Source organism: Lotus japonicus, chromosome 5, assembly GCF_012489685.1.
Source record: "Lotus japonicus ecotype B-129 chromosome 5, LjGifu_v1.2".
Taxonomy (NCBI): Eukaryota; Viridiplantae; Streptophyta; class Magnoliopsida; order Fabales; family Fabaceae; genus Lotus; species Lotus japonicus.
The window spans coordinates 64,821,007-64,840,122 of NC_080045.1; the positions used below are offsets into that span (position 1 = coordinate 64,821,007).

At 36.8% G+C, this 19,116-nt stretch overlaps 4 protein-coding genes across 7 annotated transcripts; 3 read left to right on the forward strand and 1 right to left on the reverse strand.

Annotated features, from left to right (window-relative positions):
* Positions 1 to 647: 647 nt before the first annotated feature.
* On the forward strand, positions 648 to 2,490 carry LOC130717067 (exonuclease V, chloroplastic-like). The gene has a single exon (XM_057567173.1). It carries the CDS (start codon positions 920 to 922, stop codon positions 2,294 to 2,296), a length of 1,377 nt encoding a protein of 458 aa, XP_057423156.1. The 5' UTR covers positions 648 to 919; the 3' UTR covers positions 2,297 to 2,490.
* A 1,473-nt stretch (positions 2,491 to 3,963) lies between these two features.
* Positions 3,964 to 8,262, forward strand: LOC130718640 (uncharacterized). The gene is made up of 9 exons (XM_057569258.1): positions 3,964 to 4,460; positions 4,669 to 4,844; positions 5,220 to 5,398; positions 5,800 to 6,084; positions 6,174 to 6,232; positions 6,320 to 6,356; positions 6,463 to 6,534; positions 6,840 to 7,161; positions 7,663 to 8,262. Exons 1-9 carry the CDS (start codon positions 4,334 to 4,336, stop codon positions 8,080 to 8,082), a joined length of 1,677 nt encoding a protein of 558 aa, XP_057425241.1. The 5' UTR covers positions 3,964 to 4,333; the 3' UTR covers positions 8,083 to 8,262.
* A 775-nt stretch (positions 8,263 to 9,037) lies between these two features.
* LOC130718664 (putative fasciclin-like arabinogalactan protein 20) lies at positions 9,038 to 10,582 on the reverse strand. The gene has a single exon (XM_057569287.1). It carries the CDS (start codon positions 10,269 to 10,271, stop codon positions 9,240 to 9,242), a length of 1,032 nt encoding a protein of 343 aa, XP_057425270.1. The 5' UTR covers positions 10,272 to 10,582; the 3' UTR covers positions 9,038 to 9,239.
* Positions 10,583 to 13,741: 3,159 nt separating this feature from the next.
* Positions 13,742 to 19,050, forward strand: LOC130721032 (uncharacterized). Of its 4 annotated transcripts, none has more exons than XM_057571757.1 (8): positions 13,742 to 13,889; positions 14,660 to 15,036; positions 17,477 to 17,548; positions 17,732 to 17,799; positions 17,903 to 18,053; positions 18,142 to 18,222; positions 18,312 to 18,404; positions 18,525 to 19,050. In XM_057571757.1, exons 2-8 carry the CDS (start codon positions 14,782 to 14,784, stop codon positions 18,612 to 18,614), a joined length of 810 nt encoding a protein of 269 aa, XP_057427740.1. In that variant the 5' UTR covers positions 13,742 to 13,889; positions 14,660 to 14,781; the 3' UTR covers positions 18,615 to 19,050. The 4 variants fall into 4 exon arrangements, with proteins under 4 accessions (XP_057427740.1, XP_057427742.1, XP_057427739.1 ...); XM_057571759.1 differs by lacking the exon at positions 13,742 to 13,889 and adding an exon at positions 13,915 to 14,070 and having other exon boundaries at positions 18,304 to 18,404; XM_057571756.1 differs by lacking the exon at positions 13,742 to 13,889 and adding an exon at positions 13,915 to 14,070.
* Positions 19,051 to 19,116: the final 66 nt, after the last annotated feature.

Below are 19,116 nucleotides of genomic sequence, written 5' to 3' on the forward strand. Positions count from 1 at the left end.
TTTGCACTTTTCCTAATAAAAAAAGGCTCAGAAATTGATTTTGACTTCAAAATCAATTATAGAATGATTTTTAAACATGCATGAAGTGTTCAAAGGGCAAACTTAAATGTTTTTTTTTGTAGTAATTCTAATAATGCGATAGCATTTGCTTTACCTTATGGCAGTTTTGGATACAAGAACTGTTTTCTTATCCGAATTCCGAAAGAAATCAGCACCACAACTACCAATCCACCAAGTGTCCATCACGAAACTCATTTTCTATTTTGTTTGCCTTTTCTTTTTGTTTGCCTTCTTGGAAACCTCTAGCAGTGCCTGTACTGAGATTCCAAGCAAGCTTTTACTTTCACTTCTATTTTCTTTTTCATGACTTTTCATTTCCTGCCCGTTTGGGCCTTTTTCTTTTTGAAAAATCCTCCCGTTTTTTTGTCTTTTTTGCCAGTTCAGCCCATTAAACCGTTTTTCTGTCATTTTTCACTATAATTTTACACTAAATACTTCAAACTTGATTAAGTTGAATTTTAATTATATCATTTATTTTTTAAATAATGATTAAGTTGTATTGAATTGATTTTTTGTTTCAAAAAAAGTTGTATTGAATTTATAATTAAATTTAATTCAACATTATGTGGAAACAAATAATATAAATATATTGGGTACTGTTGGTCCAATTAAAAGTAAAATATGATCTCAACCACTGGAGCGAAATGTACATCAGGACCTTATGAGTGCCTTAAATGTTTTGTGGCAATCCTAGCTAGTGAGTTACATTGGAGATGCTCTTACCATTTAAAAGTTCTTACTAGCTCACTTTTAATAGTTTCATCACTTTATTAAATTGTATATATCAAGTCCCTCATTGCTAAGAATTAACTCACTCCACTCCAACCACACACAATTCATAAGCTTGCTGTCTTTCACCATGGTAAGATCATCCTCCAAGATCCCAATTGAGATCTCAAGCGATGAAGAGATGGTCTCCAATAAAGCTTTTTTATCTTCTGCACCTTGTTCTCCTGTCACTCCTCCTGCTGCTTCTTCCTCAAAACATTCAGCCTCTAAGTCCCACCGAAAGGCCATATCCATTCATAGTATGTTTGGATTCACTTTTAATCCTGATAGAATCACTTCTCCTCTCATAGAAGCTACTCCCAATAGCTTCTTCGAGAATCACTTCTCCTCCAAATGTGAAAATCGTTCGAGTTCGGCTCAAGCCAAGAGAAGGTTGTTCACGTGTGTTGAACCGGACATAGAGGACTATGGCAATTTGGTGTCTACCAGGAAGACAGAGAAGAAGAAGAAGAAGAAGAAGAAGAAGAAGCCTAGAATAGCTGACACGTTACTGGACCGGTTCAGGAGCAAGAAGGGCTTGTTCGTCACTGATCTTACTAGGACAGAATGGTGTGAAAAGCAAATGGAACTTTCTCTCTTTTCTAAAGAGTGGAATAATGGTGAAGCTCTAGGATTTGTAGGAGGAAAGATCAACAGTGAAGCTATGCAAGCTGGTATAGACAGGCATGTTCAGCTTCAACATGAGATTCAAATACCAGTAGATGTTAACTTGAAGTCACATGAGGATCATATGGCACTGAAGCTTATTAATTTCATAAATGGTGTCAATCAATTGCTGTTTGAAGGACTAACACGCGAGCTTCCAATAGTAAGCTTTGCTTCTGCACAAGGTATATGGATGGTGGGAAAGATTGATGAAGTTAGAATGCTTAAAGCAAAAAAGTATCATCATAAACCAGTGCTAGTTGAAACAAAGACTCGTTTTAGAGACACAGTTCCTTCAGAACCACAGAAAAGAAATGGCAGGCTTCAATTAATGTGTTACAAGTACTTGTGGGACAATTTAGTTGCTCATAATAACTTCCCTTCTAAAGAGTTGTTTGATTATTTTGAGTTAAATCCTCGACGTGTTCTTTGTAAGGATCTTCAAGAAGCAGGTTCTGAATCTGGAATCTCAGCAAGGACACTTGGTGATGTGGTGACATGTTACCAGAATACATGTAAAATGATGTTACCTGCTCATGATGAACTTGTGTTGAGATATGAGTCTCAGAGGGACCAGTCACTGCTGTATGAAGAAAAGTTTTTGTATGATGGTGGTTGGATACAGAATATGATCCAGAATTGTCTTGAGTTTTGGCTTGGACAGAGAGAAGCTAGTTATGTTGATGAGGAAGAGCAGTGGAAATGTAGGTACTGTAATTTTTCTTCTGAGTGTCCTGCATACACTAATACTGAGAGCACAGAAACCTCTTCAGGGGATGATTCAAGTGATTGTTATTATTAGAAAGAAATGTGAAGTGGGCTTGCCTTGGGGGAATGTGCTTTTCATCTACAATAGTGTAATTAAGAGTAATGCTTTAGTTTATGCTTTGATATTGTAATTGTAATATCCACTACTTATCATAATTCTGTAGTTATTTTCTATGTTTTTCTATGAGCAACTTAAAATTGGCTTTTACCTTTTTATTTAAAATTAAATCTGTCTTTATAATTTGGGTTTGTTTTCATTTGTTAATGATTCATCTCTCAATCAAGTGTTGTCTAGGGAGTTACATCACAATCCACAATTGCAACAGCAAGGTCAAGCGTATTTTGAGTCCTTGTAACCTGCACTCTCCCCCTCTTGTAGTGCCTACCATTGACATATGTCTTATAACTGGTTGGGTATTCCATTTTTTCAAATATTTTTAAATTTTAAATAAAAGAAAGTTGAGTTTTGTGAGAGAATAAGTACCACTGGAAATTTGCTAATCTCTTCCATTCTTATTTCACTTTTTTTTTCCAAGGGTTAATAATTCATTCGATACTCAAGATTTTCTTAATAACACTTGTAACATGTGAGAATAAATTCCAACAAATGATATGGCAATGCATAACATAAGCAACTTAAGTACAAACTTACATACTCAAACAAATAACAACTCACCGAGCTTTGTCGAAGTTGCAATCTGTGTGGCTCTCAGGAAAGTGAAGACGAGACGACTTGAGTAGCATTAACCGAGGGACAATTTAGCATTTCTGAGAATTATCATTCTAGGAGTGAATGAATTTGAAGCATAAATGTAAACTTTTCCATTAAAAACGGCATGTGAGCCCAACATGTCTCTTGAAAGTGGTCACGTGCCTAACCAATCATGCACCCACAAATTAGCATTCCTTCTCTTTCAAGTCCTCCAAAAGACATACACATTTTAAATACAATTAATGAGTCTTATATTGAGTTATTGACTATAATCAACCATGACACTTCTAAGAATAAAAATTATACATCTTCAGTCTCTTCAGTCTATATCCTACTATCAAAAGTTGAAGAAATTCCAATCCCTCACCTGGGGACAAAGCCAGAGCCATAACGATTCCTCTGACAAAGCATGCACTAAATAAATGGACATAATATTAGTGACCCACCCTTTATTTGTTCACCAAATCTTTTTCTATTATCACCAAATCCAAGGCTAACAGAATGATGGTATAGTGGACCTAATCCTTCATGATAATAATGTTTTTTCCTGATTTGCATCCCCAGTAGTTAGTTGTAGGGCAAGTCACAACACTGATAGCTACATTTATGGGTCATATTGTCTGTGTTCGGCTACATCCAAAGCTGTAATTTTACATGCACTATTTTATAGTTGAAAAAGGAAAATTGAGTAAGTCCACGTTTGTACAGCAAATCAGCATGAATAACTTACTAACACCATTACCAAAAGATTGAGCTTAGTCATAGTTGGTAAAGAAAATCTAGAAAAAGTTAATCAATTTGCAGAGTTGCAATATGAGTGAGCAAAGAATATAAGTATAACCAACAAGATGATAACGGGTAGATAGTTGGTGTTTAGGGTTCGATTCCTGGACAATGCGTACGAAGAAACATTTTTTAAGAGAAGTATATTCACTTACAGTGATCTCAAAGCCTTGAGAGATTAGTCTCATACATGATACATTCGAGAAAAAAAACATTAGTATAAAATTATGGGAACTAAACCGTAATTAGCGCTAATTAAACCACACCCGCCTTTTTCGTTTCACACACGTCGGTGTACTCTTATCACAGCACTACACTGTACACCACCTCTCACCCCATGTGATCCCTTTCTTTCTCTTCTCTGTGTTCCCATTACTTTCCCTTCCTTCATCACTCAGATTTACATCATCATCAAATCATGTAGTAACCTTCATCATATACATACCCCCCTATGGAGGTTAATTTGTTGTTGTTGTTGTTTCACCTTTCAATATCACTTGGGTTGTACTGAGGAAATCGCAAAATGGAGGTGATGTGTGACCAGTGAAGTGAGTTTTCTCACCGGGAAACCTCAAAATGGTGCCACTTTCCTTCAATGGGTTTTCGTTTTTCTTGCTCTTTTTACCCGTGTTACTGTCTCTGAGCTCTGTTTCAGCTTTACCAGCAACTGGGTCGATCGAGCATCCTGTGAAGTTTATCATAGGTTTGTGATTCTCTAATTCACTTTGATTTATGAATGTGGTGATGGGTTTTGTGTAGATCTTTTCATCTTGTTGGATTTACTGAAATATGTTTTTTTGTTTGTTTTTGTCTTTGTTGCTAAATGCTTATGTGGTTTTTGGTTATTCTGCTTTGCTATCAAATTGTTGTTACTTGTTATTTATCATGATTTTTCTTCTCCCACTTTCTAGGAGAAGAGAATTTGGGACCATGGCGAAATCAGCTCACACAAGTGGCTCCAGCACCTGGACCTAATGCTGAGGATACTCTTGTTCTGGCTGCAAATAGGACGAAAAGGCCTGATATTCTACAAGGATTTCGACATTATCGAGGTGGTTGGGATATTACAAATCAGCATTATTGGGCTGTAAGTGCTGCAATTCCTTCTTTTATCAGCATTCTTCCCAATGGATGGGTGATTTATTCGGTTCTCAGTGTCAATTCCATTGTCAGAAATGAAGTTACAGCATGTTGCCTACATTAGTTATTGGTCATCTTAGAATTTAGATCTCTGGCATATTGATTAATTGAAATGGAGAATTGTCTCGTTTTAACTGTTTGTCTACCTATTTTCATATGTATATTGGATTGCCACTAGGAAATGAGAATTCTTAGTGTTAGTAACGCCTACTTACAACCTGTTAATGTTCTTTGCATATTGAAGTAATGTCACTCTTGCATAGCTAACACCTGGAGATGTCACATATATCTAAGACTAATCTCTCATCCATTTCATGTGCAGTCAGTTGGATTCACTGGTGGAGCTGGTTTCATTCTTGCTGTCCTATGGTTTGTCTCATTTGGCCTGGCACTTGCCATACATCTATGCTGTGGATGGGGAATTAACATCAAGGACAAAGAATCAAGTCATTCTCAAAGGATTTGTCTTATGCTGCTTATAGTGTTCACCTTTGCGGCAACGTGAGACTCTTTACTTTATTTGAATATTCATCTTGCTATATCTTCTTCTCCAGATGCTTTGTTTCCTCATGATCACCCTTGTTTCGTCCTTTTCATTGTTGATACTAAAAACCTTGGATAGCAGTTGAATGCAACGTTAATGTTCACTTTTGCCCTTAAGTGCATGTTAATGCCCATTTACATCCAAACATAGCCTTAATAACCTGTTTTCAAAATGATAAACAAGTTTTGGATGTTTATCATAATTTTCCATGAATAAATATCAACTTCGATGATAGTTTGGTTATAACATCATTATATTGCTTTGGGCTTTGAGAGTCAATTTTCATATTGTACAAGTGAATTTTTGTAGCTTCGAGCTCTATGGTTAATAACATTTCTCATTTTCTCAAATCACACAGGACTGGATGTATCCTACTTTTTGTGGGGCAAGATAAATTCCATGGCGAAGCCTTGGATACCCTCCATTATTTCGTCAATCAGTCAGACTATTCAGTGCAGATTCTAAGAAACGTCACGCAGTATCTCTCCCTTGCAAAAACTATCCATGTTACCCAGATACTTCTCCCATCGGATGTCATGGATGATATCGACAAGTTGACTGTGGATCTGAATAGTGCAGCAGATACACTTTCTGAGAAGACAAATGAAAATGCTGTTAAATTTCGAAGAGTATTCAAAGATGTGTATGTGATCATGAAATTAAGAACTTTTCATTCCTTAATAATTTAAGATTCCATCCATTCATGATGCTATATTGTTCGCATTTTTGTAGGCGTCTCGCTTTGTTTATTGTCGCGGCAGTGATGCTTCTCCTAGCTCTAACTGGACTAGGTATGTGTTGATGATAACATCTTAAATAAGTTGAACTAATTTTATATTTAATTCTTGAGCTCTTGGTTATAATGACATTTTTTGTAGTTCTATCTGTCCTCGGATATCAACATGCAATCCTCATGTAAGTTGTGCTTGCTTATGGTCTATTGATGTTACCTTTGCTAATCAAGCTTGTCTATATGTAGGGTCCTTTGTGTTCTACTGTCTGATTTTAAAATATTTTGCAGATTTGTTATAACTGGATGGTTACTTGTTGCGACCACGTTCATCCTTTGTGGAGTGTTCATGATCCTTAATAAGTAAGCCATCATATATAACAGGCTTCAGTTTAACATAGTACTATTACTGAGAACTATATTCACTTTCTTGGCTCCCTTTGGGCATTCTTTTCCCCTTGGAAAGATGTTATGCATTTTCACCCCCTCCCCTTCTTTCTTCAATTCAAAGTTGTAACTTGATTCTTAACGGAAACTGATATGACGTGATAGTATTGAATTGAAATCCTATTATCCTTACATAGTAGGTTAATGGAAATTTCTATCTTCTGCTTTGAGAAGCATACATAAACAGTCAAACCTGACATGAGCAATTTTTTTTATTACAGTGCAATTTCTGATACATGTATGGCTATGGGAGAGTGGGTAGAGAATCCACACAGAGAATCTTCCCTTAGTGATGTCCTTCCATGTGTCGATCAGAGAACCACAAACCAAACACTTATCCAAAGTAAACAAGTGGTCACCAATATTGCTGGTGTTGTTAATCGGTTCATCTATGAAACTGCAAATATAAATGCAACACAAGGTACTCCGGGTTACTACAATCAGTCTGGGCCAGCAATGATGCCTTTATGCTATCCCTTTGACTCCCAGCTTCAAGAGCACCAATGCTCAGATCAAGCAGTTTCCTCTGCCAATGCATCCATGGTATTTTTCCATCTCTTCACTTGTTTATTGAGCTCTGCTACATGCTAGCTTTTAGTTGCTTTCTTTCCCCTTCTATTCACACTCTCCTCCAACCCAGCTACTTCATGTGTTTGTGACAGAGAAATGTTAGTTCTTTTTAAGCTTTGGATTTTGGTTGAATACTAAAATGTTGGAACATTAGACTACAGTGAACTACATCTGTATGTCAAAGCATTTGCTTTTCTTGGAATGAACTACATGTTTATGTTGTGCTAGAAGTTAGAAATTATACTGAAAGTTTGTTTATGTATATAATTTTTAATGGGTGGTTGATTGATTAAGTTGTATCTTCCACTGCTTTTCAAAATAGATTTCAAGTATTGTATTTCTGTAAAAGAAGAATCTCTAAACTTTGCTCTTGAAACGTTCTAAATTTCTGTGTTATACATGTTCCAGTGTCTATTTCTAAGTTCTAACTATGATACACAGAATCTCATTTAATCCATTGTTTAAAACTTTCAGGTTTGGAAGAACAATGAATGTGAAGTATCTGAATCTGGTATTTGCACAACCGTAGGCAGGGTAACGCCAGAGATATATGCACAGTTAGTAGCTGCGGTGAACGCAAGCTATGCATTAGAGCATTATACTCCACTTTTGCTTAGTCTTCAGAATTGTAATTTTGTCAGGGATGCTTTCACAGGAATCACTTCAAGTCACTGCCCTCCATTAAACCATTACCTTAAGATTACTAATGTAGGGCTGGGTCTCATTTCAGTTGGTGTTCTACTCTGCCTTGTTCTCTGGATACTCTATGCAAACCGCCCCCAAAGGGGAGAAGTGTTTGTGAAGCTATCCTTGCCAGAAAAAATAAAGAACATATTTAAGAAGACCCCCAACGGTACAAATACAGCATTGCCAAATGCAGATAGTGAAGTATAGATTGTAAACTATAAAACTAGTTGATAAGGAAGTAGACTGTTGTTGTTTTACAGCACCCAATACTATGTTAAGAATCAATGGTGGAGCAAAGCTGCATCTTGAGTTAGAGGAGAATAGCCAAATATAGTGTACTATCCCTTTTGTTCACTGAAAATAAAAAGCTTTAGAAGTTTAGATTCATTATCTTGCTTTGACGTGCTCTACTATGGTAACTTGGAATCATTTTCATATTTTTACCAAGAGAAAGCACCTCTAAAATGAACTTATCCATAAATGAGAAAGTAGGGGGTTATTCACATTTGGATTTTTGTAGGTTAAGATTGTGGTGCAATTAAACTAAATCAACGATGGATATAATCTTGTTTTATACATAAATTCACTTTTGAGGAACCTTATCCAACATCACGGACATGTTCAGAACTTTCATGGGAAGTAGAAACTGCATTTATGGAATAACTAGAGCTGCACAGTGAGTGTTTAAAGAAATGCTAAGTGTAAAGACATTTAAGAGCTACAACTTGTAATCAACCTAGCAAAATTCTTCTTCCTGAGCCACAGGAGAGTTCTGTCTTCACTATAGTTAGAAACTTTATGATCTTTAATTTCTTTCACGTGTGTAGCAAAACAAGAGATGTGAAACAGAGAGGGGATCAAATCTACTTTTGATATGAATATGCTCTTGATATTGTGAAATTGATAGTAGTGTTTTATAGTCACAAAACAACTTAAGAATTTGGCCTATTTATTCAAGACTAGACATTGGATTACACAGAATGGTAGAAACCATTAACCCATTCACCATTAAATGGTAGTAGCTACTAAGCATGTTCCTGTGCTAATAATGTCAAATCTAGGATTATATATTATCACACAAAGCAACAGAAAATCTACTAAGCATTCATTGAAAGTTTCATCTTCCAGCATTATTTCAGTGACTAATTCTCAACAATCAAAGTAATAATAGTTCATGTCACATATATGAAAAAAAAATGAAATCTCAGTCTACTAGACCAAACACTCTGAATTCACTAGTTTAGACACATTCATCATCAGTAGCTGGAAAATTTACAGAAAGAGACACTAGCACTAGAAATCTCAGCTTCAAAATTCGCCATAGTCAAACAAATTCTGATCATCATCAACACCATGGGTGTGCCTCAAAATTCATCAGGGACAAACAGATTCTCTTCACCATCAACGTCAGAGTCAGAGTCATAGAGAGAGTCAACAACCCTATGAGTGTTATCCAGCGCAGCAAGAACATCACCGAGGCCATGAACAACCATCTTGTCATTGAAGACCATATCTGGAAAGAACACCGGAACGCCGTTGAGAATCAAAATGCCACTGGATCTGGTGATGTTGATGGAAAATCCCTCCAAGAACGTCGGCAGCTCTGTCCCATCCCCGATGTTCACCAGGTCGTTCCACAGAAGCTTGCACGGCACGACGTGGCGCCGGTAGAACGCAGGGTAATCTCCGAAATCTCCGATGCGGCTCAGCACCGTCTCATCCGCCGGAGCAAAAACGGTTATTCCACTCTGCTCTGCTACGCCGGAGAGCTGCATTCCGAGAAACGAAGCCATGGCGGAGTATCCGCCGGAACTTAGGGTTTCGACGGCTTGATCGAAGGAATCGGAGGAACCTGCAGTGCTATTCTTCAACGCACAAGTGGAATTGGGATTAGGTTTCGGATTGGGACCGGTGTACTGAAACGTTGGATCAAAGAACCTCTCGATTCCGTAAACGAGGAGGAAGCCGTCGTCGTAGATCGGCATCGATGTGATCTTGACGTTGTTGAAGGAGGCGATGAGGTCGGAGGGAGAGGTGGTGGCTGTGAGTGACTGACCGGCGAGCATCGTCGGGATGTTAGATCCGGCGGGGAGGATGCGGAGGCTTCGCGGCGGGAGGGGGAGCGGGGCGAAGTGGTAGCGGAGGAGGTCGAGGGAAGGCTGGCCGGATTTCTTGAAGGCGGAGTCTGAGGGGGCGAAGACGGTGGCGGAAGGAGAGTGCTCCAGTAGAGTTTCGGCGACGATTTCGAGCGTGAGGCCCATGGAGACGAAACCTGTGTCGGTGAGGACATCGGCGGCGTCGAGAATGGCGTCGCGGGGGAGAGCGGTTGACAGAGAGAAGAAGAGCGAGAAGAGAGGGAGAGCGTGGAGGAGGAAGAACGCGCGTGAAGACGCCATTGATGAACCTTCAAGATTGGGCGGGAAAATGTAACCTCAACGTGGCGTTGTTCTATTGGATGCACACCACGAAGTTTGTTATAGCCGTTTCGTGCAAGAAAGACAGAAACACCCCTTCCCCAATAAAATACCAGAGTGAAGGAGACTGAAGATGAGCTCTTCCCCTTGTATAAATGAATACTACATTTTCTAGAGCAGTGTTATGGGTTACGAAAGAATATTGTGACGAAACCAACGAATGATGAGTTGTTGTTAACTCATTGGCTGTTTGACAAAATACATTGTGTGGTGGGCCTAATTAGATGATATCTCTACCAGTCAATTGCATTCGTTTCTTTTCAACGAAGGATATGTCGTAACAAGTAGCATTTCCCAATTTTCTATCCTAAATAAGAGAATCGTCATCCCTTTAATCTTGCCCTAAGCTCCTTATTATAGAGGTAACACACTTCACATATTCAAAATGCAATTATCTCTTTTCAAATAAATTCGTAATGAAGTGAACTGTCTTTCAGAAACATTAAAAGTTTGGCTTGTGCCTCGTTCCAGCGCTGGCATGTCAATTGGTTTGTGGGTCCTTCTAATGACAGAAGTTAGACACGCCTCATGTAACCAACTTGGTCATATATTTTGAGGTTGAATGAGTCTCCCTAAAAATTAAATGTCGATCGCGTAATAGTCTAATGGAGTAGGGCAGTTACTTCAACGAGGATCCAACTCCAAGGCCCAAACATCAGGCCCATAACCTCAATTTTGGTCGTAGTGGTCCAAAAGGTGAAACTCCCCTATTACCTAATCTAAAACTTATAGGATCAAGTTGGATTATTAACTACACTATCAGTTTTTCAGGTATAGTTCTTCTGGCCTTTTAATGTGTTGACAAAAAAAGTTTCGAATTAAGACAAAAATCAGAGTCGTTACGCCATGCACCATTTTTTATGTGATAATCTTCCATTCCATGCAGTTGAACTCATAAAATTAGTTCGGCAGTTCACCTGCACATTAATTCAAATATGATTACTTGTGCTCATAAGTTATGTACGTGGTTCTCCATGATTATATATAATGGAGCAAGAAGATCCACGATATTTAAAATACATAGAAATAAGGTGCAGAGATGTATATTAAATAGGTTATGTTGACATTATGCATGAGAAAGTCCATATACTCTTTGATTTCCTTCAACCTAATTTCATAATTGTTGTGGGTTAACCTAATGCGTTCTTGAATTTAAGAGTCAATGATTCTAAAGTGACATTTGATTAATTGATTCCACGATCAGGCTGCTTTTGTTTAGGTGTGTACTTTGGGATTGCATGCAATGGTCTTAATACTTTTTATATGTAATTCTTCTAATTTGGTGAAACATATAGTATAAATTTAGGAAGTATCAAAGTGGTACTTTTTAATTTTTAAATTTAAAGCACCACTCACACTCACTAATAGAGTGGGTCTAGTCATTACTATTATTTTTGTACATACTTTCCGGTCTTAAAACGTGACCTTTCACATGTATATATGTGAAGTTATTCTCATTTTTTTTTCCTATAATACAATAGTAGTTCAAAATTTGTTTAATTTTCTAGTTTTTTTACCATTTAAAATTAATTTTTGGAATTGTTTTTGACACACCCTACAATTTCTTTTTACACATTCATACTTGTTTAAAACAACGTATTCCTAATATACCCTTTAATGAAAAACATCAATAAATTGCACTCTTTTGAACACACCATCAGGCTCCAAAGAGGTCGAAAATCAATGTGCGTCGTGCTCCTGAGTGGTCAAATCCTCCAACCTAAGAACAAGAGGAATAAGACAAAAAACTCACACAAGATTGGCAGTGAGGGATCTTGGAGCACAATAGATCATGATCAAGTGCGTGAAAACAATATTGAGGGATCACCTTCTGTCCCTCAATATTGTTTTTTTTGAAGTTCCATAATATTATAAATGGAGGAAATGGAGGAAAGAAGTGGTGAAGGTGCGTGAAACCGTGAGAAGGTGTGTATTAATTTTAATGGTGTTTTTGTAAAAATAAATTAGGGTGGGTAAATATTAAAAATGGATTGTGCAAAAATTAATTCCATTAATATTAAACTTTCAAATTTGATCAAGTGGTAAAAATGAATTTACATTCGATGTAAAAAATAAACAATATTGAGAGAAATATTCAATTTAAGGCAAATATATAAGTCTGAATATGGGTTGTAATTAAATCCACTTAAGGTGTTGTGCAAGCAAGTATGAGTTCAAATATCTTTTTCTTAAATACAAATATAAACATAAGTAGTCCTATTATATCTTGTTTTAGATCCTATATATGCATTTTTGTACCGAATACAATAGAGTGACGTTTTGATCAAATGGCATCACGTGCCTTCTATTACCAGTTCTTCTGTGGACAAAGCTTTTACTTCACCAAAGTCCTATGGTTTGAGAAACACGATTTTCTGTTTTTGACTTTTTGGTGTTCAAAATAGATGTTGTTTATGCTGAAAGTGAAAGGAAACATTTACCAGGAAAAGGAAAGGAAAGAATGCATTAAATTTCAGGTAAATTTCACATAATTGCCTTATATATTTGGTCCATAGTCAGTCTTAAGACTTTAACATTTTCTCTTCGTCATTCAACCCTCATTAATTTTAATTGTAATTAAAAACATACAAATTTAAGGAAAGTTGGAAGATTAAATAGAGTTACTTGGAGGGGGAAAAGAAACAGGGAAGTAAGAGAATGAATCCTCTCAAGTTATGGGAAGAACATTTGAGAGATATATATCTCGTCAATTTAAAATAAATTAACAGGAAATAAAAAAAATTGATGGCTAAAATAACTCTCAAGTTGCATTGTCATTTGAAGATGAACGTTGACACATGTTGTTTCAGTTTGTAAGAACGGAATATTTTCTATTGAAATGTTGTGTGTTTAATTTTCGACGGTGTTAGTGAACAATATGCAAGAACATCAGTAAGCATTAAGCAACCTATGGTAACAGAAGCATGCTAATCTTGCGGCACAATGTTGGTGAATGAAGCCACCACACAATTTTGTATGTGCAAAAAAATGTCATTTGAGATGATCTATTATCGAAAAATTACACTAATGAATTTATCAAAAAAAAAAAAAGTATTTTGTCATTAACATGTGTTATCATATTCAAATATGATGACAATCCCTTCCCGACCTTACTTTTACGAGGATCTTGTTTGTTTGTTACCTTAAAGGATCATTAAGTTAACTCTACTCAAACATGACATAATATTTTTGTAACAATAAATGACATTTATTATAAATCTAGGATGTTTTTTTTTTTTGAAACAATCTAGTAGAATTTAATGTGTGATTTAAAAAAAAAATGACCCTCTTAATTATTTTTTCACGCCTTAAATTGCTGCTAGTTGTTTTGTTTCTGTTTTACATTTCTGTGTTCAAAAAAATAAGATAAAAAATTCACCATCACCATTCTCATTGGTAGTTACTGTATTAGAAAACAAAGAAATGATGAAATAAGAGAGTGAGTGGTGGTGAATATGGTGAATACAAGTTAACGGTGAAATAGGGAGCGTTTAATCGTGGCGGTCCCATTCTCCCACAACAGGTGCATCGTGCATTCAGGTTCATTCTCTTCTCTTTCAATCATCATCATCTATAAAAGCAAACCAGAAACACTCCAATGAATGAATCAATGTCTGTCGCATCTCTCATTGTATGTATGTGTGTATGTATCTCCATGAACCAACGACACTCAATCTCTTGCTTCATTCCCATCAATCAATTCTCAGGAGGAATCAAAAAGGTGAATCAATCAAACCTTTCTTCGACGCTTCAACAATATGCTATACCCTTCTTCTAAGATTCCTCCTTCCTTTCTACCCTTCTTTTTTCTCATGCTTCCTTTCGCTTTTCATCTCATTCATTCTTATTCTATCTCCAAGTACTAAAGCTTTTCGCTTTTTGTTCTCTTGTTCCCTTTTTCTCATCTGGGTCGGTTTCATCTTCCCCCTTTTCCCCTTAACCTTTTCTGGGTACTTTTTTCAACTTACCCTTTTTTCAACTTTCTCTTTTTCTCACTCTAAATTCATATTCAGATTAATTGCTGTCGTTCATTCAGTTCAATTTGTCAGTTTCTGAGGTTTCATCAACTTTTTTTTTCATTTTTTGTGGTTTCTGTTTATGAAATTGACAACCCCCCATCATGGTTTCTGTACAAGCATTATGTGCGGTCCAGCTTTTGTGATGGGAACTAGGAATTTCTGCATGAAGATAAAATTCGCCAATTTTATGGGCATTCAAAGAAAATTGATACTTTCTAAATATGCTTTTTTCATGATGTTTGCTGACATGTTCTTTTTGTTTCTTTCCTTGCATGTGGCTTTCATTTCCAGGAATTCTGATTCATCAAGGAGTTTTACTTTACCTAGAGGTTTACACACACACGGAATATAGAAGGAATCCTCTTTGGTAGTACAGTGAGTTTTGGTATAAATATTAAAGGCGCGCGGCGAAGATGGGGGATCACTTTGATTTGCTCGTTGATCGATTGCTTACTGAATCCACATTAGAAGCTGCACTCGAAAGCCGAAAGCGATCAATGCAGGCCGCTTGCTCGGTGGTGAATGACACGAAAGTTGATATCTCTTTGATAAAGATGGGTCCAGGTGATATCAAATATCCAGGGAAAATGGTGGAGTGCAGGATATGTCATGACGATGACGAGGATTCCAATATGGAGGCACCCTGCTCTTGTTGTGGTAGTTTGAAGGTTAGTTCTTTACTAGCATATTCATAATTATATGTATTGATGATAGGTGAAAGTGTTTAAGCTTTTTGTTGTGTATTGTTGAATTTGTAAGTTGTAACAGAAATTCATGAAATCTGTGTTTTAAAATATGAAGGAAAACAAAATTTGTTGATGGAAATAAACTTTCTTGAAGAATTTCAAATCTCCACTGACATATTTTCTGTCAGATGGTTGATTAGTTTTAATCATAAGAAGCACTTAGTCTGTTTCTTATCCATCTATATGGTTGCACTTAGAGAGATGATGATAATTATTATTTTAACACCTCCGTTACCAAGTTACATTTAAAAAGAAAAATTCCCTTCCACCTAAGACAACCAAGGAATCTGGTGAAATACTAGGAAACATAGATCTTTGATAAGAGTATACCTTGCAAGGTGTGCCACAAGACCTTTTCTTTGATCTTTGACAGCATAGGGGTTAGGAACTTCCAAGGTGCGATGCACTGGATGCATTCTCATTTCGCAGTGTGTTGAGGATATGTGTGATTTAGCATTGTAGAAGCTTGTGTTGCTATTAATCTGACATGACGTCGTTAGGTAGAGTGTAGAGACCTTATTCAGCAAGGTAGGAATTTGGGAAATATCAGCTTAGATTTGTTTCCAGCATGCATTGCATCAGGGAAGGTCTGTGCAGTTGCAATGTATCATGTGGTGGTCTCATATAAGATGGATTGTGAAACATGGAGCCCTTGTCTGCATGCTTTTGATGGTGCGCCCTGCTTAATCATCATAAATAATGCAAGAAGTTGTAAATGATCCCCCTGCTTTCCTTGTATTTGGCAGGGTTCTCAGTAGCGCTAGCCGCTCCTAGTTACTTTCTAGCGTCCCAGTTTAGTGTAGTAGCCGTCGAAGCTGCTAAAGCGGTGGAAATAGGGGATGTCGAAACGCTATCTTGCTGCTCTTTGGTGGGACTAAGAAAAGCCAAAAATCCCTTTGGAAAGTTAATGTTAGGGAGTTTTGGGGGTATTGTAGGCTTTTGACTTGGGAAACATACTGAAGTGAAAAGGGACTGGTTTTGAGAAAACTCACTCATCACGGCTTTCTTCCTTTCTTTGTCTGAGCCAACTCTTAGATGGTCTTGGTCTGATTTTAGACAGTTTAGTTTAAGCCTTTGAGGCTTGGTATTCTGGGTTATCTTGACTTTCTTCGGTATTTGGTTGTATGATTTGTTTAAGGTACCTAAGAATTTCAATTGTTAATAATGACCATCATGAATTTTGAGTATTCTTTAGTATTTATATATGTATATGGTGTAAATTATATGAACTGTGAAAAAATCAGTATAGCTCCTGCTATATGTTATACTGCTATGCCATTTCTGGGGTCGGCCATTATGCTCTGCTATCCGAGATTGGCAACCTATGTTGCATGGATACGGGTACGGTACCGGGTACGGGTATGGGTACGGGGTACGGCATTTTTTGAAAAACCAGGGTACGGGTACGCCAGTTATATATATATATATATTTATTTATTTAATAAATATATATATATATAGAAATAAAATATTTTCTACCACAATATTATTAATTAAAAATATTAAATCTCCTAATGGTCAATACTTATATGAAAGACCAACATAAAAACCATCACAACCTAATGAAAATCATCAAAATAATATGTAATACCTTAACATATATCTTCAAACACATACCGTCATAGATAATCTTAAGATTGAAGAAACATAACATAAGATTGAGTAACATTGAAGAGACATAACATAAGATTGTTCAACATAGACAGTAACACAAATTAAAATAGTGCAAAAGAGACAATACGATTGTTCAACACAACAAAACAATTAAATGATAGATTGTTCAACAACCAACAGTACAAAATCAAAAAGTAATGATGTCATCATTCCCTTTTCCATCATCAGTGACAAAAAACGAAGTAGTTTTGAAAAAAAAAAAAAATTTTTAAAAAAGTATCCTGAGTACCCACGGGCGTACCCAAACGTACCCGTGGCGTACCCAAAAACGTACCCCAGTTTTTTTTTTTGGGTGGACTTGGGTACGTACCAGGTACGTACCCACGGCGTACCCATGGCGTACCCGTACCGGGTACGTACCCGGTACGGGTACAATGCGATTTTTGGAGTACCCGTGCATCATAGTTGGCAACACTGTATTTGGTTAGTATTGTACTTTTGTTGCTGAATAAAATTGTGTTTTAGCCTCTTGATAGTTGTTCTCTGGTAGCAAAAATAAAAGAGTTTTAGGTTGTATTTGTCTCTTCATTTTTTAGAAGTTGCACATAGATTAGCTGCCAAATTTTCCCAAGTCAATTGATGTTTGGTCCAATATTAGAAGTATTTGCAGGATATCTTGCGCAAATTTTCATTTTATTTGCTGAAAGTTGATAGCTTAAACTCTGTTCACTTTAATTGACTTTTGCAGTACGCCCACCGTAGATGTATACAGCGATGGTGTAATGAGAAGGGTGACACCACCTGTGAGATATGCCACCAGGTAACTTAAAAATTGTTCCTCTTCCTGATTTGCACTTCCTTTCTACATACTTGTCCCATGGATAATTGATTTGAGGAAATGATGTTATCTGGTTTTTTTGGTTTGTGGAGTCATTATATTTGTCATATCCTTTTGCACCTGATTATTATAATTGGTGATTTTTCCTTATATTGTAAATTTCAGCCATTCAAGCCTGGTTATACAGCTCCTCCTCCACTTTTTCAGTTTGGACGTATTCCAATGAGTTTCAGGTAACTTCCATGCAATTTTCTTATCCCCCCCCCCCAAAGTTAATCTGCGTACCATGCTTTTTCTTTTCCATTTTCTAATATGCTTCCATGCTGTTCATGTCAGGGGAAATTGGGAGATTTCAAGAAGAGACTTAAATAGTGCTCATTTGGTTAGCATGGTGCCAACCGACCCGAACCTTCTCAATTCTAACTATGATCAGGATTCACCTTCTACTTCAGGAAGTTTGCTATGCTGCCGTTCAGTTGCTGTCATCGTAAGCTCTCTCATTCTCTTATGCATATACTATGCGTTTACCCCTTCTGGCTATGAATTTTCTCAACCTTCATTGCTCTCATGTGCAGTTTATGGTTCTACTGATTTTACGACATGCACTTCCCCTTGTAATTACTGGAAACAAGGAGTATTCTTTCCCACTTTTTATGGTATGTTTTGCACAACATAATTTTAGTAAGAACACTTTGATCATACTCCTTACTTACCAAGATTTATTCAATGTAATGGAGTTTTATAGCTGGTATTTTTTCGGACTGCTGGAGTTGTTCTTCCTATATACTTCATGGTCAGAGCAGTGACTCTAATTCAGCGACACCGGAGACAACATCGAGTAAGTTTCGCTACCATAGGTTAACCTTTTTCACTTTCTCATTGTTCACTGTATCACATGAATCACAGTACTTATGTTGAAGTCTTACGTGTTTTTCGCTTGGCCATTTGTAACCATTAGGAGCTTCCTAATGCCCTGGTCAGTTTATCTGACAATGAAATTGAGCAAGGCGCTTTGCAGCATCAGCCTCATGTCATACATCTACTTTAAAGATACTGTAGCCACTTGAAGTAAATGAAGTGGGAAAAAGCTCTTGGTTTGGGATGCTGCAATTTGTCTTCTAATGTATGATTAGATGGAGAAAACTTCCTTGAGATACTTGATTTTTCTGAGGAATGAGGATAAAATTGGTCAGAAGACACTGAAATTCAATGTGCAACAAGTGTCATGCCTCATGAGAGCAATTGCATGCCAACTCCTCAGCAAGTCTTGGCTGCAGCAAGTTATGCATTTACTGTTTCTGCTTACTGGTTGGAATTTCTCAGATTCAGTACAAATTCTCCAGTGTAGATAGAAATTTATAATTATGTAGAGAAAATTACATGGGTAGATATCAAAGATGGATGACTTATTTGTATATATTGCAATGAAAAATATGTATGTATGTATGTTGTTTTTTTCAAGGAAATGATGCCAGCTTTGTCTATTTTCTCAGGTTGTCTCGTGTTACCTGTATTGCCCTCTTATTGATTAATGAAAAGCCATAGAAAAT